Source organism: Dromiciops gliroides, chromosome 2 (assembly GCF_019393635.1).
Source record: "Dromiciops gliroides isolate mDroGli1 chromosome 2, mDroGli1.pri, whole genome shotgun sequence".
In the NCBI taxonomy this organism is placed as follows: Eukaryota; Metazoa; Chordata; class Mammalia; order Microbiotheria; family Microbiotheriidae; genus Dromiciops; species Dromiciops gliroides.
Window position 1 is genome coordinate 51,671,980 of NC_057862.1, and position 24,246 is coordinate 51,696,225.

The 24,246-nt window shown below is 47.8% G+C and overlaps 2 protein-coding genes across 2 annotated transcripts in view; one reads left to right on the top strand and one right to left on the bottom strand.

Annotated features, from left to right (window-relative positions):
* VSIR (V-set immunoregulatory receptor) overlaps positions 1-21,317 on the bottom strand; it is a 39,601-nt gene extending 18,284 nt beyond the window's left edge. Inside the window, exons 1-2 of the mRNA XM_043983603.1 lie at positions 21,083-21,317; positions 1-122 (exon numbers count right to left, since the gene is read on the bottom strand). The exon at positions 1-122 is cut by the window's left edge and continues 313 nt beyond it. Of these exons, the coding sequence (XP_043839538.1) occupies positions 1-122; positions 21,083-21,158 (198 nt within the window). The 5' untranslated portion in view covers positions 21,159-21,317. The remainder of the gene's footprint in view (positions 123-21,082) is intronic.
* CDH23 (cadherin related 23) overlaps positions 1-24,246 on the top strand; it is a 623,958-nt gene that overhangs the window by 539,689 nt on the left and 60,023 nt on the right. The gene's annotated exons all lie outside the window — the stretch shown is intronic.

A 24,246-nucleotide genomic window follows, 5' to 3' on the forward strand; every position in this document is an offset into this window, starting at 1 on the left:
ATAGAGTAAGTCATGTCGGTCTATGAGTGGGCCCGAGACCTTGCAGGTCAGGGTCACATTCTGCCCTTCAGGACAGACATAGAGCGAGTAAGGAGTGGTGAGCTTCAGGGCTGCCACCTGACCTGTGGGAAGAGATGGAAACCCAGTTACCCCTGCATAAGCACCCACAGGTCAGTCAGCGTGCATGTATCAAGCATCGACCGTGTTCCAGGAACTGTGTTAAGTACTGGTGATGCCAAACCAGAGCCCGGTTCCAAACACAGGCTTAGTCTGGTCCCCATCCTGGAGAAGAACATCTGTCTGCCAGAACCCAGACCACTTCTCCAGAGAAGCATCCCAGCTCTGTTGAACTCCATCCTATGTTATCTGGGCACAGCTACAATCATCGTCGCTGACACATTTGTCCACTATGTGCATGCTTGCAGCGCTGGGCTTGAATAAACTTCTAAGTGCTATTGAAATTATTATTAAGAGGACAGATGCCCATCAGTCAGTCTGTCAACAGGCATTTAGTTAGTACTTACAAACGCTGGGAATACCCTCAGGAAGCTTATATTCTAATAGGGGAGACTATGCAACAATAACAAAAAGGTTCCTATAAGATAGACACAGTGTAAGTGGAATCTCAGAGGGAAGACACTACTAGAGTGATGAGGGATAATGGTAGGGGAAGAGGGGCAATCGGGAAAGGCATCTTGCAGACCTGAATCTTAAAGGAAACCAGGGGAGCCAAGAGGTTGGAGCATTGCAGAAACAGGCAACGGCCCATGTAAAGTCAAGAAGTAGAGTGTTGTGTTTGAAGAACAGTGAGTGGGCAGCTAGGTGGAGCAGTGGATAAAGCACTAGCCTTGGATTCAGGAGGACCTGAGTTCAAATCCAGCCTCAGACACTTGACACTTACTAGCTGTGTGACCCTAGGCAAGTCACTTAACCCTCATTGCCCCACAAAAAAATTTTTAAATAAAAAAGAACAGGGGCAGCTAGATGGCGCAGTGGATAGAGAATGGCCCTGGAGTCAGGAGTACCTGAGTTCAAATCCAGCCTCAGACACTTACTAGCTGTGTCACCCTGGGCAAGTCATTTAACCCCAATTGCCTCGCTAAAAAAAAAGAAAAAAGAAAAAAAAAGAACAGTGAGAAGACCAGTGTTGCTAGGATGTAGAAGACATAGTGGGAGATAAAGTGTGAGAAGATTGGAAAGATTGGGGGGGAGGCAAGTCACAGAAAAGAGGTCCAGGGTGGTGGTGGCTGCCACAGAGATATTCTGGGTGAGGGAGTCAGATTTCTTATATTTGATCCTGGAGCTTTTTAAAAGGGATCTATTCGAGATTATTGAGTAGAGAGTTGACACCATCAGGCCTGTCTCTAGGAAGATCACTTTGGTGTCTGGTTGGAGGATGAAGGCGAGTGACTGAAAATGGCATTTGAGCTGGACTTTTAAACTCTGACTCTCCTCACAGATTTAGACAAAGGCTCAGTGGTGGGCTATGAGTCTGAAGACTAGGCTAAGTTTACTTTTAAACAAAATTGCTAGCGCTAAGCCTTCATTTTTACACCACCTTCATTTCCCCATAGATCTTTCTCCTCTCCCTTACCCAGCTCTCATAATGAAAGAAACAAAAAGCCTCTGGGTGAAACTAGCCAATGTGTCGAGCATTGTTCAGAGATCCCCTTGGCGAGCTCTGCAGAGAGGGGAGGGAGTGCCGGGGCTAACTTTAAAGAGGGCTCCCCCTGAGGCTGATTCCAGGTGTGGGTTTCAGCCACAACAAGGGCGTACTCATTCCCAAGGAAGTTAGAGGCCCTTGAAGAGCTATGGGAAGTACGTTCAGAGAGCTGCAGACTAGATGTCATCTCATCTCCTCCCCCTCCACCCACCATTGCCACCCCCAGACTTAACTATATGCAGTTAAATCCGGGGTTCTTAACGTGGGAGCCACAGTTATATTTCAGGGGCTCTGTGAACTCAGATGGGGAAAATGATATCTTTATTTTCACTAATATTTCATGGAAATTTCGCATTCCCTTCAATTATGATTTTGTTTTAAAAAATCATTATTCTGAGGAGTCCAGAGGTTTCACCAGACTGCTGGAGGGATTCATGAACCAAAAAAGAAAGGTTCAAAACCCCTGAGTTTAATTCAAGTTAACACACAATTTATTTAGCACTTGATGTGTTCCTGTCCCCCAGCTGACCAAAACTAAAGAATTGTCCCTGCCCTCAGGGAGTTTACATTCTTCTAACCAAACAAAGAAAAAGAGAAAGATCCTCACAAAGGTTTCTCTTGGGGAGGTAAGCTGAGGTAGAGCAAAGCTCTGACCATGGAGAGCAAAGCTGACCACTGATCAACAAAAGCCCAAATGAAGAGCATTGGAGGCTGTTCTCTCTCTCTGTCTCTGTCTCTCTGTCTCTGTTTCTGTATCTTTCTCTGTCTTTGTGTGTATGTGTCTGTCTCTGTGTCTCTGTCTGTCTCTGTCTCTGTGTATCTCTGTCTCTGTCTCTCTCTCTCTCTCTGTCTTTCTGTCTCCATCTCTGTCTCACACACACACACACACACACACACACACACACACACACACACAGGCGCGCTCGCACACACACCACCCAAGCAGCTTGGAGTGAACGCCTTGCACATCCTCTCAGCCTACCCTCCAACCCCCACCCCCAAGCCTAGGAGTGGAGCCTTTGTGCCCAGCAGTTGCTACATTCAGCAATTGGCCCATTCACCATCCCTGAATGAAAGAACCTCAGGAAAAGACTGGTTCCTCCCAGGAGAAATTGAAAGTGGAGGCTGTTCCCAAGCCGAATAATCTCCCTGCACTGCTGCCAAGGCTGACTGCTGGCGGGCAGGGTGGGAGGGTCAGCCAATGGGCTTCTCCGTTCTAGCAGGACAGAGAGAGAGACACCCTGTGTCCGATGCCCTCTTGTGAGCTAAGGAGGCAGCGGGCGCAGGGTGGACAGAGCCCTTGGCAGCAGGCTTGCATCCTAGCTCTGCTCCTTACTAGGTATATGTATATGTATTACTTTGTCTCTGTGAGCTTCAGTGCCCTCAGCTGTAAAGGGGAGAATGATAGTTAACAACTGTGCTCTGTACATCCTGAGGCCTCTGGGAGGATTGAGTGAGCGCCTTATTTTTATTTCTTTGGACATGTCCTAGAATTATGGACCTGGGAGGGCTCTCAGTCTTTGACCAGTGCACACTAGGAACAGGTCCCTGGATGAGGCCGTGTGGGGGCAAGACTCTCTCAAGTCCTGCAGGAGCCCCAGTCTTGGCCCTTCTTCTTTTTTCTTTCTTTCTTTTTTTTTTTTTTGTGGTGGGGCAATGAGGGTTAAGTGACTTGCCCAAGGTCACACAGCTAGGAAATGTCAAGTGTCTGAGGCCAGATTTGAACTCAGGTCCTCCTGAATCCAGGGCTGGTGCTTTATCCACTGCACCACCTAGCTGCCCCTTGGCTCTTCTTCTTACTAGTGGTGACCTCAAGAGAGTCACTTGGTCTGTCCAAACCTCACCTTCCTAATCTAGGAAATGGGAATAATATTCATACCACCCTTCCCAGGGCTATTGTGAGGTTGCCATTGTATAAACCTCAGGGTGCTCCAATAAGCAGATGTTAAATAATCCTTCAAGGTGTCCAGAGTGCTTCCCTCCCCCGGCCCCTTGAGGGAGGTGATGTGGACATTATCATGCCTGTGTTACAGATGCTTACGGGACTCCACTGCCTGTTAGGTGTCTGGGCCAGGATTCAGAGTGAAATGTCCTCACTCTAGGTCTAGCTCACTGTCCAGTAGACATTGCTTCTCATGCTGGGAGAGGAGCTGGAGGACATTGGCAAAGATGATCGAGGTCTCCTTCAGATGGAGGTGTAGAAGTGGGGCTGCTGGGGCAGGGCTGGGAGGGGAAGCCTATCTTGATGCTATTCTCTCCCCTGCTGAAGCTCAGTGCCCCTGTTAGGGCCTCATATAGCGGGGTCCCCACTGGACAGAATTAACCCTCTGCCCAACTATGTCAAAATCCTTGCTCCTTCAGAGGCCCTGCCTCTAGCTACCTATGGAACTCACAGGACCCCTAGCAGTAGGTTCAGCTCTACTAAGAAATCTGATTCCCTCACCTGGAAGATTTCTAAGGTGGCTGCCACCATCCTAGGTCTCTTCCCTGTGCTTTGCTGAGATTCCAGGGGTCCCACTGTGAAGAGAGCCCTGGACAAGGCACTATTTGGGCAAGATTGTTTCTCACGCACAAGGAAGACCCAGCCTCAGCCCTTGTCCTCATTAGCTGAGACCATGACCTAGGTGTTGAGTGGGAGAGGGAAGGAATGATCATGGATAGTAAGGTTTTCTCTCCTGTCTCACAAAGTATTCAGTGCAATGCCCCACCATCCCCTACACATACCCCTCCCTCTCCAATCTCGAGGCTCTGAAAGTCAAGAGAAGCTTATTTAATTAAATCATATTAAGTCAAAATAGGTTAGGGGGGCAAAGGGACTTCAGAGATGATTTTCTCCCACCTACCCTTCCCCTGTGTTATAGATGAGGCGCAGGCAAATTCAGCCACTTACCTAAGATTATAGAAGCTGGGACAGAATCCAGAGCTTCGCCTTCCTTCCTAGCTCCCTATACCACACACTTCTCTACCTAGTAGCTTACATTTGCACAGTTATCACTTACAACCTCATACTTTCAGGTTTGCAATATAACTTCATGCTCCTTGTGACAAACTTACACTGGTATCTAGTGTGAGTATTATTATCCCCATTTCACAGAGACAGAAATAACTGAAGCTCAAGTTAACAATGATGATGATGAGGGGTGGCTAGATGGCACAGTGGATAGAGCACCGACCCTGGAGTCAGGAGTACCTGAGTTCAAATCTGGCCTCAGACACTTAATACTTACTAGCTGTGTGACCCTGGGCAAGTCACTTAACCCCAATTGCTTCACTGAAAAAAAAAAAAGAAAGAAAGAAAAAAAACAATGATGATGATGAGCTAGCATTTTTATAGCATCAACTATGCACCAGGCACTATATTAAGCTACAAATACCACACTTGATCTTGACAATAACTGTGGAAGGTAGATGTTATGAGTATTCCCATTTTACAGTTGAGAAAACTGAGGCAAACAGAGGTTAATTACCCCAGGAAGGGCATCTACTCCAACCCCCTTCTTTTTACAGAGGGTTAACTTAAGTCCCAGAGAGATAAATGACTTCATCTAGGTAGCCCTAAGAGAGCTTTCTGGAGACAAGTACATTTTAACTGAGTTGAAGACCTCATGTTGTCTGGGACACAGTAACACATTAGCCAATATTTTCATCTGATTGATTCATTGGCACTAGCAGACCTAGCAGAGGATAGGAGGAATAGACATACAGATCTAAGTTTTGGTGAAGGGATGGGGAGGAAAAAGTATGTGGAGCATCATCAAAGTTCTAGAGGGGGTCAGAGGAAGGGATGGAGCCAAGGAGTCACAGGATAGCATGGGGACACAGTGGACCTGAGGCAGAAGGGCCCTACCTAAAGGCTGGCCTGAACTCTACAAAGAAATCCATGAAGGGGCCTCTCTGAAGGCCCCAGGCAGGATCAGCTCTCATACCTCTCTCCAGACCCCAACTTCACCACCATGAAGGGGAGGGTCACGTCTTCACAACCCCCAGGTTGGCCACCAGCCGGCCCTGCCTTCTCCTTGGATGCCCCAAGGATGTTCTTGCAGTCAATGGAACGGTACCAGGCTGCAGATGTCAGTCTCCTGGCTCAAAGGACTTAGAGAAGAGTGAGGGTGGTGGAGGGGAGCAGAGAGGGTCAGAGGGCAGAATTTGGGCCAAGTGTGTTAGAGAATGGAAGGAGTAGGAAGACAAAGGGAGAGCCCCAGATCATTAAGAGAAAAGAGCTGACTGAGAGGAATGAACTCTAGAGCCGGCCCTTTCCGCAGCTCTTCCCACTTTAGCCCTAAAGGCTAAGACAAAAGAACTCAGTCCAGCCGCCTGTCCCACCCAACTTTTGGACTTGTGCCTGTGTTTTTCCCTTTCCTCTTCTTCTTCCTCTCCCTTCTCCTCCCCCAATGTTTCAGAGGAGAAATCAGCCCGGGCAATGGTTCTCATTGATGTTGTCTCTCCCCCATCAGACTGTAAGCTCCTTGAAGACAGGGACCGTGAATTTTTTTTAACCTTTCTCTGTATCCTCAGCACTTAGCACATGGGGGCCCCTAATAAATGCTTATGAACTGACCAACTGATATCAGGAGAGGCTGGGGTGGCTGAGACAGAGCCACAGGGAGTTCAAAAGGAAGTAAAGGATACGGCTAATGTTTAGAGGATGGGACATTAGAGAGGAAGGGATGGGGTCAGCAGAATGAAGGTAAAAGAGGTAGAGAGATTGCAATGGAGGTGTGGATATGGGTCAGATTAAGGTGGTTGGAGTGGAGCTATGGACAGAAGGCAAATAGGCTGGGGTCAGGCTATGGACAAGGGACAGGTAGAGAGTATTGGGATAGGAAAATGATAGGGACAGAGAAGGATGGAGATGTGGGAGAGGATTGGGCGGGATTGTTTGTTGGGAAGCTGGGGCTACAGCATGGATGACTCAGGCCAAGGTGACCCCGGTTCCCTCCATAAATCCCATGTGTCCTCTCTGATTCAAGGATGATAATACACCTGAATCAGCTGGGTATATAGGCCTTAAAGCCTGTGGGAGGAGCAATGGGAGGGACCTGCCCTGTTTACAGCATTCAAGGCTCAGCAGCCTAATCACCTGCCCAGTAACAAAGGGATTTTGCCAACCTGACCAGGGATAATCCAGGGATGAATTTGGAATAAGACAAACAAAAGCAGACAACACAAAAAGCCTTCAGAACATAGAGAGACCAACTTTCACATAGACATATGTTCTCAGCATTATCTCTCCACGCATCACCCTCCTCCCCTGGTGGCATCCTGATGGGGTGCCCGCATAGCTGTACCCCACAAAACCTCTTCACCCAGAGCTGACCAAGCAGCCAGTGAGTGGTTAACAGGAATGATCCCCAAGTCTGGGTAATCAAGATTTGGCTTCAGTAAGAACCAGGAGGACTGTAGAGAGCATTGCCCCATGGGAGGTGGCCTGGGGAATACAAGGAAGCCTGGGAACCAAAGTCCCCTGCTGGGTAAAAATTTGGCAGATCCAGGAAGGAGCAACGAGGCCCAAGAAGCTAGGACTGGAGAAGGAAGGAGTTTGTACAACACTCGACGCATCCCATCCCCCCCCCCCAGTCCTCTGGAAAACCTCTTCCCCTTTCAGAGAAAGGAGAAGAGAACCTAGGAATTCAGGCTCCTGGAGCTGGCGGGGTCCAGGTAGAAGAGGGCAGGCAAGGGCAGAGTACTGGGAGTGGGGGGAGTGAAGGGAAAGTAGGAAGAGGGGGCAGAATTATTTGAGATTTCAGGCTTATTGAGAACAATCCAGGAAACAAACAAACCAATTAATTAATTACTCAATCAATTAATAGGAAGATAGATAAATAAGTAAATGACAAAAAAGATAGAGATTAGATTAGATTAGATATAGGCATAGATATAGATATAGGTATAGGTATAGCCATAGGCATAGATGATATAGAGATAGAGATAGAGATAGAGATAGAGGTAGAGATAGAGATAGAGATAGAGATAGAGATAGAGATAGAGATAGAGATAGAGATAGAGATAGAGATAGAGATAGAGATAGAGATAGAGATAGAGATAGAGGTAGAGATAGAGATAGAGGTAGAGATAGAGGTAGAGATAGATTAGATATATGAGAACAAGCCAGGGAGGAGGGAGGTGAGACATTCCTGGCATGCTGGCCAGTCTAGGGGGAGGCTCCCATCCTGAGCCACTACCTGGAAGGCCAGTGGACTCCAGGGCTTGGCCCTGGGTGGGCAGAAAAGACCCCTCTGCTTGGTTTGTTTCAACCCATGAAATAGAAGGCAGTCTGCCATAATGGATAGGGAGGATGATCCAGGAATCAGAAAGACCTGGGGGAGAGAATTGCCTCTCTCACTTACTAGCTGTGTGACCCTAGGCAAGCTGCATAACCTCTCTGAGCCTCAGTTTCCTTATCTGGAAAAAGGAGAGACTTAGGCTAGATCAACTCTGAAAAGGCCGTCCAATGCTAATCCTATATATAGACCTGTGTGTGTGTGCACATCTGTGCATTTCTATATATATAATAGCATAGCTGGAAGTTCCATTAGCTGGCTTGAGGATATGTTTTGCTATTGTTGGTAGCAGGGAGGCTTTTAAGACAGGCCAGATCATTCCCTGCACACCTGGGACATTGTTATGGGTCCTGGGCGGAGGGGGAAGGGACAAAGGGAATTCAGGCTCCAGAGTTTTGTGAGAAAGCACATCAGGAAATAAAGTAGTCAGTGTATCCACAGATGCCCAGGCCCAGAGCCAACCAGGTCAGCGTATTGGGCTCAGGAGGCATCTCCAGAATGCACAGGCTCCCTCCCTCCTTCTGGGAAAGGAAAGCAGATCGGAATCCTGGGAAATGGTTACCTCCCTCTTTCCTTCTCACTTCCTTCACCTCCCCCAAAGCAGAGCCTGCTGGGCAGAGTGACCTTCCACTGGCCCTGAGCTTTGTAAATTATGGTTGGTACATCAGCCCTTAGCTATCTGAGGGCATTAGATAACCCTGGGCTGCCTTCCACGGGCCTGCTAGTCCTGTTCATCTCAGACTGGAAAGATAATTTTGGTTTTGCTTTCCATGCCCTGGGCCTTAGAAAAGCCCCAAGAGACAGACGGAGGTGAAGCAACATTTGAGGAGTTAAGTTCCTTCTCCCATATGGTAATCCGGGGGTGCACTCACAGCCACCGTGGGCAGAGGCTGGTGTCCTCCATCAGCACACTTCCTGCCCACGCTTGGGACATTGTGGTGGAACTGCTCCTGGCATCTGGGAGAAGTTCCCTTTGGCCCACAGGGCACCAGTGCCCCTGACAGGCCAGGGACCCCAATCACTGCCAAGCACCCCCCAGGGAATGGGTGAAGATGGCTAAGAAGTGCTGTTCGACTCTGCCACTCCCCTCTAAGCTCAGAGGGAAGAGTTCTCTTCCCTTATGAGAGAAGTGGACCAATAGCATCTCCCTCCAATAGAGACGTTGTTGATGGGCCTCTATTATCCATACAGGGAGGAGGAGGACTCTGTGTGTGTGCATGCATACAAGGCTGTGTGTGTGTACATGTGCATGTGTGCATATGGGGGGGGGTGCAGGGGAAGGCAGGTTGTGGCATCAGGAGAAAGCTGGCTAACGAGGAGAGAGGCAAGGACTCAGAGGCCCGGAGACATGAGTGCCCAGTGTAGCCCTATTTCTTTTGAAGAGAACAAAGACAAAGTCGTAACCTGTTCCATACAACACAAATATACTAGGACTGCCAAGGCAGGGCGGAGATGTGACTAGAAATCAGTCCTCAGACCCCAGTCAGGAAGATGTGGTATCTCCTCTCTGACACATACTGTCTCTGTGACCCCGGGGGATTCATTTAGCCTCTCATTGGCCCGGTGCCTCTGAGCCAATGCACTGCAGAGGAGAAGGTGAGAATCCGTGTTGGTGGAGAAGATGCTTCTTGGGGGAGTTCCCTTTTCTGATGAAATCATAAGTCTAGTAAAATGTTTAAACGATTCTCTTACACCATCCCTCCAAACCCCTCCCCAAGGGACCTCAGAGGCAGTGGAATCCAGCCACCTTTTTTGACAGTTGAAGAAACCAGGGCCTTGAGAAGTTCAGATAGCTGTCTTCTGAAATGCCCCCCAGTGCTGGGACAGAGCTTGGAGAGACCCTATACCAAGGCTTTGCTGTTGCTGTTGAGTCTTATCTAATTCTTTGTGACCCCATTTGCAGTTTTCTTGGCATAGATGGTGGAACGGTTTGCCATTTCCTTCTCCAGCTCATTTTATGGATGAGGAAACTGAGGCAAACGGGGTAAAGTGATTTGCCCAGGGCCACACAGCTAATAAGTGTCTAAGGTCAGATCCGAACTCAGGTCTTCCTGACTCCAGGCCTGGCATTCTATCCACTGCACCGCCTAGCTGCCCATACCAAGGCTAGATGCTGCCAAAAAGATTATTAGCTATTCTTGAGTGGGGAAACTCTCTTATGGGAAGTTCTTTAAATTTGACCTAAATCCCTCATCGTGCTATAGAGAAGGGGAGAGACCTAACTCTCCCTCTCTTAGACCCTCAGTTTTCTCATCTGTAAAATGAGAAGGTAACTAGGGTTGTGATAGCAATACCTAGAATCAAATGAGTTGGACTCTTTTCCATTTGAAATCTACCATTTCCTCACTGTGGGACATTGAACAAGTCATTTAACAGGGTAAATGGGGAACAACCAAGAGATGCTGTTGCTTCTGAGTGTTACTGGGGTAAAAGCAGGGACCACACCGTCCCCAAACCCTCTCAGAACCCTGTTTGGCTGCCCCAATCTTAAATCTACACTAATGATAAGCCTCAATTCATGCCTTTTTTACCAGGCCAGGCCCTGAGGCCCAGCAGGTTTCTAGATGGTGGCCTCGGGCCCCTAGATCTGAACCTTCCCTCGGCCCAGCAGCAGGAGCTCTGTGAGGGCCAAGGACAAAGAGAATCTCAGATGTGTTTATTGATACCTGCTCCAACAGGAAGGGCCCTATTCACATCAGGGGCCCTGAGGGAGACAGGGAAAGGGAAGCCTGCACTCTATTGAAGGAAACAGCACTTCCAACACCTTGGAAAAGGGTCCGTGGGATTCTGGATTGCAGGGCTTCTCTCTAAGGGCCTCCCCAGGGAAGGTCCTGGGGGACTCTCCCCCTTTCCCAACTCCCCAGATCGCACTTCTGTGGTCAGACCCTGCCCTCAGATTGTCTCTGTGAAGCCCAGCCCAGGATAGCTCCAACCGGCAAAGAGAGGGCGTTGCACCCCAATGCATCAAGCATTGACAATTCACTATAGGAAGAGCAGATAGATGGACGCGTGCCCAGGCCAGTGAAAACACAGGCAGCCAAGACCCCTGACCCCTGAGGAAAAGCTCAGTTCCCTTTCTCTTCCCTTCCTCCCTCACCCCCAGCTGTGTCCAGACCAAACCCTGGATGACTGGTTGGCCCCCGCAGCAGGGAGGGTCCCACAGCCTAGCTCAGGGATGATTGTTTATCTATCCTCTTTACTTTGGATGGGATCTCTAGCAACTGGAAATCCCCATGTCATGCATAGCTCAGAAAAATACTCCCAGGCCTGCTCAGAAGGGAACCAGCTGAGACGGAAATTAATAGGGTACCCTTGCCAGGCCTGCTCCCTTAGGGAAATGTTTCCCTTTCTAGACTGCAGAGCCAAGAGGGGAGGCTGCCCAGGGCTATGTGAGCCTGGGAAGTCATCAGGGACTGAGAATCCCCCAGAACTGGAAGGACTCTTGAGAGGGCATCTTATCCAGGCCCCCCTTCCACATACCCTAAGGCACAGACAGGGTCACCACACTCTGAAGACTGCATGGCCTTCTCTTCTCACTTGCATAGTCATCTGCTAAAATGGAAAGACTTCTTGAAATGTCTTCCAGTTCTCAGAACTCTGGGAGTATGTATATATGTGGTCCCAGAAAGAGCAGTTACTTCCTTCCTTGCCTCCAGACACCCTTCAGAGCTCTTGGGGCTGGAAAGGGCCAGCAGGGACCCTGGATGGAGGCAGATGGACAGGAAGCCAATGACTCGTGCCCCATATGGCTGAGAAGGCTGAGTCTCCTTGTCTCCCTTCACCCAACACCTGGAGGCGAATAAGAATTTAATACTGGCTGAGATTGGAGATGGTAGTAAAAGTTATGGTGCCCTGAGTGGTGAATATTGTTGGTGACAGAGGTGATGGTGATATTGTTGGTAATGATGGTGACATTGACAACTCAGTGCCTGACATAGAGTCAACGCTAAATATTCATACTGATGAATCAATTGGGGGCAATATTGGTGGTTCTGATTGTCATATTGGTAGTGATGGCAAGAAGGATTCCATCACTAACCCCTAGCCCTCCTCCTAGTTTTCTTTCTTACAAGGTCAGACTACCACTAAATATCTTGTCCATCTGAAAGCCTAGACTGTCCTGTACCAACAGGACTCAGAGAGTTGGATCTTTTTTTTTTGTGGGGCAATGAGGGTTAAGTGACTTGCCCAAGGTCACACAGCTGGTAAGTGTCAAGTGTCTGAGGGCAGATTTGAACTCAGGTCCTCCTGAATCCAGGGCTGATGCTTTATCCACTGCACCACCTAGCTACCCCTGAGAGTTGGATCTTAAAACTAGTTCTTATTATCCAGACACAGCTCACCTCACCTGTGGGCAAGTGTAATGCTATCAGAAGTGCACAAGATTGGGGCAGCTAGGTGACACAGTGGATAGAGCACCAGCCCTGAAGTCAGGAGTACCTGAGTTCAAATCCGGCCTCAAACGCTTGACACTTACTAGCTGTGTGACACTGGGCAAGTCTCTTAACCCCAATTGCCTCACCAAAAAAAAATGCACAAGATCTAGAAACAGAAGATATGAGTTCTAGGTGTATGAATTCTAGGCCTCTGGGCCCCAGTTTCCCCACTGGTAAAATAGGGATAATTGGATTGCCCCCCCCATCTCAAAGGATTGTTGAGAGAACCAGATGAGAGCATATTTAAAGGTCTTCATAACTACACATCGTTATGTACCTGTCAACTCCAGTCCTCCAAGGAGCTGTGATTTCATCAAAATGGGTTCTCTCACCCACCAAAACAGATCAAACCCCACTCCATATGACGATATAGTCTTGGAGAGCTATCATGTCCAAAAAACTCATCATGTGTGGCCAATTGGGTGCTGACAGTCTGCAAGCATTGTGAATCAGATAAACAGCCAGTCTGCTTTCAAAGCGCTTATTGAATGACACTGACTAACTCAAAGTCTTTCTAGCTGCTGCTATAACCCATGGGCAGAGGTTTTGAGATCTCAGACATGCCTCCACACCATTGTAAGGCACAAGGTATGATGGCAGATATGAGACCCCAATATCAGGGATGCAGACCTTGAAGGACCATGCCCTGTTCCTCCAGGGGCAAGGAGATTGGTATAGAGAGAATTATCCTGCTCATACTTTGCTATCAGAGAAGATCCAACTCAGAAAACTCCCCCTATTCTTAGCAATTTAGATTCTTAAAGGAAAAGTGCAGACAAGTAACAGGATGAAAACAAGAGTGGAATGGAGTATTATAAGAACTGGGGAGTCACTGATAAGTTGGGGATAGCAAGGAAAGCCAATACAACAGAAAGGAATTTTTTTTAAAAAAGCTATACTGGGGGAAAGAGGAGGGTTTAAGAAAGGAGACAACTGGGGGCATTTAGGTGGCACAGTGGATAAAGCACCTGCCCTGGATTCAGGAGGACCTGAGTTCAAATTCAGTCTCAGACACTTGACACTTACTAGCTGTGTGACCCTGGGCAAGTCACTTAACCCTAACTGCCCCGCAAAAAAAAAAGAAAAAGGAAAAGAAAAGAAAGGAGGGGAGAGAACCGGCCCTGGAGTCAGGAGGACCTGAGTTCAAATCCAGCCTCAGACACTTGACACTTACTAGCTATGTGACCTTCAGCAAGTCACTTAACCCCAATTGCCTCACTTAAAAAAAAACTACACTAAAAAGAAAGGAGGGGGCAGCTAGGTGTTGCAGTGGTTAAAGCACCAGCCCTGGATTCAGGAGAACCTGAGTTCAAATCCAACCTCAGACACTTAACACTTACTAGCTGTGTGATCCTGAGCAAGTCACTTAACCCTCATTGCCCCTTAAAAATTTTTTAAAAAAAGAAAGGAGACAACTGATGCTTGGAATTGAAGGAACAAAGCCAGGTGATACAAATTGGATAGAGAAAAAATATAATCTTATCAACATGATTGTCCTTCTTTGCAATTTTATGTATTTTATTTGATTCATTTAAAAACATGATTGTGAGAAGGTATCCTATAGACTCCATTCAACTTCCGGAGGGGTCTTGGACACACACAAAATAGTCAAGAATTCCTGGTTTAGAACATTGAACTGAATCTAATGAGGTAAAATTTAACAGGAATAAGTGTAAAATCTACATTTGGGTTTGAACAATCTACTTCACAAGCACAAGATGGGAGAAGTAGGTAGCTGTTTGCCTGAAAAAGATTTAGGGGTCTTAGTAGGACTGCAAGCTCAGGGAGTCCACAGTGTTTAATACAACAGTCAAGAAAACCTGGGCTACAGGAAGAGAGGTGAAGTCTTCAGGGATAAGGACGTAACCATTCCACTTCAGTCAGACAACAACTTGAGCATGTGGTTCAGTTCTGGCATCACAAATGAGGAAGGACAGTGGTAAACTAAAGATTGTCCAAAGGAAAGTAACCAGAAGAGGGAAAGTCTTTGAGTCTGTGCAATAAAAAGATTATTGGAAGGAACCAGGAGTGTTTGGATTAGAGAAGAGAAGGGTTTGGGGGGGGGACAGTATGTTGAAAGGTGCTTGACAGGTTATCCTATGGAAGAAGAATTATATTTGTGGAGTTTGACCCCAGAGGTCAGAACTAGAAATAGTGGGCAGAAGGTGCAAAGGGGCTGATTTAGACTTGATGGGAGGGAAAAAATGTGGTCCAAATGTGGAATCAGCTGCCTCACCAGGTGGTGGCTCCCTCTCTCTGGAGACTGGTGAACAAAGGCTAGGTGACCACCTGCCTCATATGGTGCAGTGGGGATGCTTTATCAGGTGTGGGCAGACGAGAATAAACGGCCACCGAGGTCTTTTTGAAACTGGCGATTCTGGGATTACACCGAGAGAATATATATTGCAAGCAGCCCAAGGCAGCCGCCGCCAACCCTCTTTGGTCAGGCACCCCTACTGGTGAAATGTTTTTAAGTGGAAACCTCCAATATTTGTATATTTACACATTTCCACTAGAGCCAGCTCAAAGAGTCAACTGTTCAATTTTCAGTATAAACATTTCTATCTCAGAAATCAGCAAATGCTACCAATCAGGGTTTGATTTATTGTTTTGTTGAGTGCCTGTTGTGTACCAGGGATTGTGCTAAGCACTTTTTACAAATATTATCTCAATAGATCCTGATAAACCCCTCTTCCCCACCCCCACCTCCAGGAAGGTAGGTGATATTATTATCCTCACTTTACAGTTGGGGAAACTGAGGCAAAGATGGATTAAGTGACATGTCCAAGGTCACAATTTAAAAGTGTGCTGTATGTTTTCAGAGAACTCATTGTTTAAAATTTATTTAGCATGGGGCAGCTAGGTGGCTCAGTGGATAGAGCACTGGCCCTGGAGTCAGGAGTAGCTGAGTTCAAATCCAGCCTCAGACACTTGACACTTACTAGCTGTGTGACCCTGGGCAAGTCACTTAACCCCAATTGCCTCACTAAAAAAAAAAAATTATTAGCATGCCTCTGGTTCCATTACTATACTCATAATTATATGCATCATGAAACACAAAAAAGAAGATATTTTTAAAGGATGATATGAACACGAAATAATATTTGGTCCTGGAGTCAATGGGAGCCACTGGATTATTGAGTAGGGGAGTAACATGATCAAAACTTTTCTTCAGGAAATCCCTTTGGCAGCTATATGGAGGATATGGATAGAGTTGTGTTAGCGGTAACCAAGTGGTACCATAGCGTTTAGAACACTGGACCTGGAGTCAGGAAGACCTGAATTCCAATCCAGGCTCAGATACTTACTAATCTTGTGACCCAGTGCAAGTCATTTAACCTCCATCTGTCTCAATTTCCTCATCTGTAGATTGGGAATGATAATAATAGCACCTATCTCCCAGAGTTGTTGTGCAGAGCAAATGAGATAATATAGATAATGCATATTTGTAAATGTTAAAGGGAGACATGAATGTCACCTGACCTCAAGAAGAGACCTCCTGTCCTTGTGGTCCATCTTAGCCATCTGCGTAAATTGACCATGACTGCATCAGAAACTTGCACCACTGGGTTTTGCAATCTGAGATGTTGAAGAGGGAACACAAAGGGCTTCCCCTTCCCCCAACCAAAAAAAAAAAGAAGAAAAAAAAGCTAATGCAATCTCAGCCTACATGAAGAGAAGCAGAGAGTGTAGAATGAGCTTGGGAATGAGAATTCTCACTGTGCTCTGCCCTGGTCAGGCCCCATGGGGACTGTTGAAGAATGTCGATAAGCTTCAGAGAGCATCCAGAGGAGATGAACCGGGATGATGAGGGATCCCCAAAATCATCATTGTATGAGGAGCCTTTAAAGAAACTGGGTGTGGGGGGCAGCTAGGTGGCACAGTGGATAAAGCACTGGCCCTGGATTCAGGAGGACCTGAGTTCAAATCCGGCCTCAGACACTTGTCACTTACTAGCTGTGTGACCTTGGGCAAGTCACTTAACCCTCATTGCACTGCAAAAAAAAGAAAGAAAAGAAAGAAAGAAAGAAAAAGAAACTGGCTTGGGTGGGGAGGGAAGGAGTTGGGTGAGGTATGCATGTTCTATTTCTTCAAGTATTTGTCCCTTGGAAGAGAAGCTTCCTCTGCTTGGCTCCAGAAGGTAGACCAATGACAATGGGTGAAGGGTACAGAGACAAAAATCTAGGCTTGATGAAAGGAAAACTGTCCCAACAATTAGATCTAGATATAGAAAGGGCTGCGTTGGGAGGTGATGAGTTCTCCCTCCCTAGAGGGTGGCAAGCAAAGGCTAGATGACCATTTCTCAGGTAAGTTATAGAAGGCTGCCAGCCTAGATAGCCTTTGAATTCCCTTCTCACTCCTGAGATTCTGTGATTAGTCAGTCAATTAGCATTTATTAAGCACCCACTGCATGCCAGACTCCATACTAAACACCAGGGATGCAAAGAAAGGCAAAAGACAGTCTATTCTCTTGGGGTTTATGTAAGGCAAGTTGGATGCTTCAAATTAACAAACGTATTTTTTCCCTTCCTTGGACCTGGTCTTCTAATTCATATGTCTACAAAAAAAGGAGAAGAGGCCCTATTGTTCTCCATTTCTCTCAACCAACCCCCTCTGCCCACCCATCTTGCACTGTGAAAGAGCTTCAAGCATCATAAATAATATATAAGCACTAGCATTTATATAGCACTTAATGGTTTACAAAGTACTTTACAAATATTATTTCATTTTACAACACAATAACCCTGAGAAGTAGGTGCTATTTTTTTTTTGCAAGGCAATGAGGGTTAAGTGACTTGCCCAGGGCCACACAGTTAGCAACTGTCAAGTGTCTGAGGTCGGATTTGAACTCAGAACCTCCTGAATCCAGGTTCCATGCTTTATCCACTGCGCCACCTAGCTGCCCTGAAGGTTCTATTTTTATCCCCATTTTACAGATGAGGAAATTGAGACTGAGAGAGGTTATGGTATTTGCCCAGGGTCACACAGCAAATAAGCGTTGGAGGCAGGATTTGAACTCAGGTCTTTCTGACTCCAGATCCAGCGCTCTATCCACTGAGCCACCTCCTATATCTTTGCCTTTGGTATATATCTTCCCCATAATGTAGTCACCCTCTTCCCAACCTGAGTCTGCCATCCCAGAGGATGAAAGAGGCTCCCCCAACGAGTCTCAAGTCCTTGACCACTCATCAGGACCATCTGCATTCATCATCCACCAGACCCAGCCACTAGCCTGGATGTCCTTTGACCAGAGTTCATCAGCATTCAAAATGATTCCTGTCCTTGGCACTCTCAGCCAGACCCTCCCAGCAGAGTTCAGCCTCATGCTGCATGTCATGCTATCAGTGAAGTGATATCCTTCAAGGCCCAAGACCTGGTAGAAATTGCTCTTCTCCTTCCCATAGCAGTTGGTACTAGACCTCATGGACTATCTGCCAGTTGAATGTGAGCTTCCTGAGGGCAGGGACTGTCTTCATTTCTATCTTTGTATCCACAGCATCAGTAGCATAGTGCCCTGAATACAGTAGGCATTTAATACTTGCTCATTGAACTGCATTGTATTGAACCCAGAACCTAAGAAAAAGCACTTAACGGTCACCCGTCCTAGCTGCACAGTGCTGTATATTTTTCAAAGTACTTTCCTATCTCTTACTTCATTTAATAGTCACAGTATAGTTTGAAGTATCACCCCCATTTTATAGGTGAGTAAAGGAGATTTGGTTATTTTCCCAAGGACACACAGCAAATTAGTGGCAGAGCCAGACAGTCCAGTCAAGTTGCAGACAGCTGCAATTGTCAGGAAGTCTTTTTTTACTCTGGTCCCTCTTCCACAAGTCAGTCCTACAAATACATCAAGGACCCATGGTTTTAGGAGAGTGGAGGATCCCCACCACTATCACCATGACCATCAACACAGCTCAAACTCTGTTCTGCATCTGTAACTAGCTTTATTGGAGGGCAATTGGGGAATAAAAGCTCATTACACTGAACCCATCAGGAACTCTCAATGGGGAAGCTGCCTCCCTTCTGCTCTGCATGACTAAGCTTGACATTGGAGCTCCTGCCCCAGCCCTAACTCTTTGTCTTCTCCAGGCTAAGTATTCTTCAGGCTCATTCGCTTGGCCTTTCTGTGCCTCAGTCTCCCCAGCTGTAGTGTGAGGGCAAGGCAGCAGGGGACAGAGTGACCCAGCTTGGTGTCCTGGAATGACATTAGGAAATAAGAAGTACCCAATGGCATCATTTTAGAGAGGGAAGAAAAGGGAGATAATTATCATTAGGTGACACCGTGGTTAGAGTACTGGGCTTGGAGTCAGGAAGACCCAAGTTCAAATTCTACCGCAAACACTTACTATCTGTGTGATAGTGGGGAAAATGCTTAAACCTCCCTTAACCTCCATTTCCTCATCTTTAGAACAGAGATGAGAATAGCACCCTCCCAGGGTTGTTGTGAAGACCAAATGAGGTAATATTTCTGAAGTGTTTTGTGAACCTTAAAGTAACACTTTTATTATTCAGAAAGTGCATCAGACAAGGTATTTGGCCGGGTCTAGTCTCAGTTCTTCCTCTTATTAACTGCATGGTCTTTAGCCAAGTCCTTTAAACCCCATGAGCCTCAGTTTCCTCATTTATAAGATGGGGGTAGGGATGCCTGCTGTGCCTACCTTTCAGGGTTGGAGATTCAAATTAATAACAAATGGGAAAGTGCTTTTGCAATTGTAAAGTCGCCAAAAGTATAAGTTTCGTCTCCTCCTCTCTGTCTCTCGGTCTCTATCATTCTGTCTGTTTTTGTCTCTTCCCATTCCCCTGTACTCCTCCCCCCTCCCCTTTCCCTGTCCCCTCTCCTCCTCCCTACCTGCTCTTTCTGCCTTCCCTTCCCTTCCTTCTCATGTCTCCCACTCTCCCTTTCTCTGTCTCTCTCCCTTTCCCTTTTCCTTTTCTCTTTCCCCTCCCCCTCCCCTTCCCTCTCTCCCTCCCTTTCTCTGTCTCTCTCCCTTTCCCACTCCCTCTCCCTTTCCCCTCCACACTCTCTCTTAAGCCTCCAGCACTTCCTAAAAACATTTTCTCAATTTTGGGGGTACTGCAGCTGGTTGCCTTTTCCCTTTCCCTCTCTTTTCCTCAGCACTGTCACCCACTGGCTGTCACTGGGAGCAGGGTCTCTGCTCCCTCCCTCCCTGTCAGGCTCTGGGTCAGCGGGGTGCAGCCTCGTTCCTTTCCTGGCCTCACCTTGCACTGCTCCCTGCTCCCCCCTGTCGCAGCACTCAGCTTATCAGAGGCCCCCAGAGCCTGGGCCTCCTAAGGGCAAAGATAAGAGGTTGCCTTCAGAGTGGAGCATGTGAGGCCATTTCTGGGGTTGTACCCAGCCTCCCTGCATTCTTTCTCTCCAACCCTGCCCCCTTCCCGCAAATCCAGCCCCTCCGAGGGCCTGCTGGTGGCCTCCCTGCCGCCAGGGCAGGTTCTGTCCCCAGCCACGTCCTGTCCTTCCCTCCCTCTTCCTGGACAGTCAGGCCTCTGGCTCTGGCTCGAGGTTCTTACAAGAAAGTAGAGGTTCCTCACCTGTCCCACAAAAGATCTGGTGAATAGCATAGGGACACTCTTCATGGAGTGAGCCGGTCCCCACCTAACTGAGCTCACTGTGGGCAGTGCCAGTTAAGCAGAGAGACACAAAGGAAATAGCAGCTGTAATCCCACCTTCCAAGGCACCGCAGCCACCTGGCCACCTATAAAGGCCTTGGCATTGTGGCTAAGCAGGGACTGGAGAGGTGGGCACTGCTTCTAGTGAAGCCCATGGAGATCACTGGAGTCACACCATAGTGGCTGTTGTCTCTCTGCCTTCCCCTCCCAACTGTGAGTCACCTCCCTCCCTCACAACAGGGACAAAGTAGTCACCCCTTCCCAGGTCTCCTTCTTCCCCTGTCCTTCATGCCCCCTGGAACCACAATCCTCTTGGGCAAGCAGCGCACCCTGGCCAGATACTTCCCTCCAACCCACAGTATCCTCGCGAAGGGGCGGAGGACAGCCCTAGGGAATATTCCTTCAGAGTAACCGAGGAATCTCGAGATTTGCTGCTGGAACAGCCCTGGCAATGTACAGATGGAGTGTGCCCCTGCCTCTCCAAGAGTGGCACCATGCCCAACCCTGACACTTCTCAAAATCAGACCAGCCCCGCAAGGGACCTCAGTGCAAGGAGACCCCTCCCTCCAGCTGCCCGGAGCAGAGTGCCTAGAAGCACACCCACACATGTCTGCAGATTAGGGACCCTGCGCACTCACAGCAAGGTTCACCCAGCAGACCAAAAAGGGGTTAAATGGGTAGCCCCCCTCCTCTCCAGACGGGCAGTATCGAGGTTTCTCTTTAGGTTGTCAACATCTTGCCCTTGGTTTAGCCAGAACCAAACCAAACCAAACCCCAAACCCCACCCTGCGAAGCCGACATCCAGAGTTTCCTCCCTCTTGCCCGGCAAGACCCAGCTTGACAGCTGATCTCCCTGCCCCAGCCCAGTTGTCCTCCAGACTCAGCCTTCCTCAGACCTGGGCAAAAGATTCAGGAGAAAGGGGAGTGAGACCCAGTTCCAGGAAAAGGCTGACCTCAAGCAGGTCCTCTTCCTCCAACCTCATCATCCCCCACTGGCCCCAGCTCGGAAGAGGACCGCAGAGTGGGTTTCTCCGTCACGATGGGGAACAAGAAAAAGATCGGGAGCTTACCTCTGGAGGAAGCCAAGAAGAAAGCGAGGAGCAGGGGAGCCCATTGTCCAAGGGCAGCCCCTGGGTGCAAATCCATCGTGGGGGACTTCAAAGGGAGCTTCCTTCTGGGGGGAGGGAGAAGGGGTACGCAGAGCCTTCCACGCACGGGACCCTGGGCCACAACAGCAGGGAACTTCGCTGACAGCGGCTGGGACAGCTGTCCTGGCTTGCAGGAAACCTCTCTGAGTGGCTGATGCCTTCCAACTCAACCAGCCAGTCAGCTGGAGAGAGTGATAGAGAGGAACAGCACCCCCAGGAGGTGAAAGGGAAACCCAACCCTTCTCACTGGGCTCTGCTCGACTTGTTTGCAGGGGAGTGAGCCTGCCGGAGCTGAGCACCAACACCCACGTCCAGCTGAAGGCACACATTCCTGCAGGTATTTACACACTGCAGAACACCAACACACACACACACACACACACACACACTCCTAGACACAGGGGCATTTAAACCCACAGGCAGATGGTGCCTCCTTGTGGTGTTTTCCTGGTAGACTGGAAACACCCTGAGGTCAGGCATTCATGCCTAGCGCTTAAATGCTTGTGGATTAATTATGAACAGCTATCCTGCTAAAACCTCTGGACTCAGCTGACTGTTATTCTGGGCTCTAGGCTAAGCCTGAGAGCCACAAGACAGGCTGGGAAGGGAAGAGAAGACATGTTGGCTTAAGGAACAAGGTGTTGGCTCCTGAAAGTCTAGGCTCTATTTCAGATCAAGGGTTTAGAGCTGGAAGGAATCTTAGGGAGCATCTAATACAACCCCCTCATTTTACAGAGGAGGAAACTGAGGCCCAGAGAGATTAAAGTCACATGGCCAGTGTCACGGTTAGCAGATAACAGTGGGAAAACTCAAAGCCGGGGCCTCTGACTCAAAAATCAGTCATTTTTCCTGTTTCCCACATTACAGTTCAAGTGCCCCCGTGACTTCACAGTGGGCTACAGAGGAATCCTGTACTTTGATCATCCAGATGCAAGGTGATTCCTAACCAGGGGGAGGTGGCTAAGGTGAAAAGGGGGGCTGGGGCTGGGGCTGGAGTAAGAAATGGAAGCGCCCCAGATCCAGTCGAGGAGAAATTTGTTTCTTTGGCTTTCAGAGGGGCCACCAATCCTCCACAATGCCCTTGGGTAGGAAAGATTTAGGCAAAGTTAGTTGGGGAAGGAAGACACAGATGTTCACTAGGATGAGGATGGAGAAGGGGGTGGCGTTCAGGCAAGACCCAAAGTAGTTTCTAGGATGTTTGGACATGGCAAAGGTATACTTTGCAAACTTTTAAGGGTTCCTTTTAAACAATAAATCATTAGGTCAATGATTTGATCCCAGTTTGAAGACGTGCTGGCATTTATGAGAGATAGAATGGTGCATTGGGTAGAGCATTGAGGTCTGGAAGACCTGGGTTGGAATCCTGTCTCACTCAGACACTTCCTAGCTATGTGACCTTGGGCCGGTCACTTAGCCTGTTTGCCTCAGTTTCCTCCTGTGTATCTTCTAAGGCTCCTTCTGGCTCCGAATCAATAATCATGTGATGCTCTGAGTTCCAACCTGCTCCTACAGGAATTCTTCCTCGATCCCCATCACCAGTTAATAACAACCATAAATGAATAAAGCATTTATTAAGTGCTTGCTGTGTACAGAGCACTGCGCAGAGTGCCAGGGATACAAATAGGGCAGTCCCTGCCTTCACATTCTAATGGGAGACATAACGAAGAGGGGAGATTTGACCTGCCAGGCAGATGGGAAGGTCCCTAGTCTTTGGGGTGCAGCAGCAAAGCAGATGGAAAGGTCTCTTCTTTACCATTACTTCCAAGGATAAAATCATGGCCATTTCTGAGGTTGAAACCTTCATCAGGGCCAAGGACTTGGATAGCAAAAGCTTTCTTTTCTGGGCCTTCAGTAGATGGAGTTTTGATGCTGATCAGCCCATTCTCTTATAGATCGAATGAACTTCTCTGGGTCGATTACATTATAGGGCTACCTATGAGCTCAGTGAGGGCAGCGACTGTCTTATCCAAACTGAGCTTCCCCCCACACCCAGCACTCAGTCCAAGGGGCAGCACACAGTAGGTGCTCCTTGAATACTGACTGATTGATCTCTATGGTCTGGCTGCCTCTGAACTCCCCTCATTCGAGCTGAGCCCTGGCATGCCCACCTTGTACGTGTCATGACTATGAGCCCAGCGTCCTTTCTGAAATCATCATTTCCCCCTCCAAGTCTCTCCTTCGGTAGCTGCTTACTCCAGTCCTATTTCACCAGAAATATCTTTAGTATTTGACTTTTTTCCCCTATCCACACTTATAATTTTATCAGTGTAGGTAGGGAACTCCCAGTTTAGAAATTCTCTCTCTTTGCCAGTGAAGAACACTTAAAATTATATGGAGTTGTCAGAGTACAAAGAAGGTAAATGACTTACCCAGGGTCACGAAGCTCATGAATGTCAGAGACAGGACTTAAAATCGGGTAAAGCACCAGGTGTGGAGTCCGGAAGACCTGAGTTCAAATCCTGCCTCAGATACTTCCTAGCTGTGTGACCCTGGGCAAGTTACTTAACCCTATCTACCTCATTTTCCTCATGTGTAAAATGAGCTGGAGAAGGAAATGGCAAACCATTCCAGTGCCTTTGCCAAGAAAACCCCAAATGGGGACACAAAGAGTTGGACACAACTTAACAATAAGGTTGCAAAGAAATGTTACAATTTGTTTTCAACTTTAGGATTACAAATGTAGGTTTTGTGGGGACTTGGATTTCAGCCTTCATCTTCATGAAAATGCGGACTCATCTCAGAGGCTTGAAACAATATTGCAAAACCTCAGCAGGGTTTTAGCATCTTCAGTCTTTTCAGTCATGTCCAATTCTTCGTGACCCCATTTCAGGTTTTCTTAGCAAAGGCAAGTCACTTCACCCTGTCTGCCTCAGTTTCCTCATCTGTACAATGAGCTGGAGAAGGAAATGGCAAACTACTCCAGTATCTCTGCCAAGAAAACCCCAAATGGGGTCAGGAAGAGTCAGGCGTGACTGAAAAATGACTGAGCGACAACATGGAAAGAAGAAGAGGCTAGTAAATGAGGGAAGGGAAGGGCTTTCATTGAGATTCAGGTCAAACGTTGATTAAGCACATATACATACAGA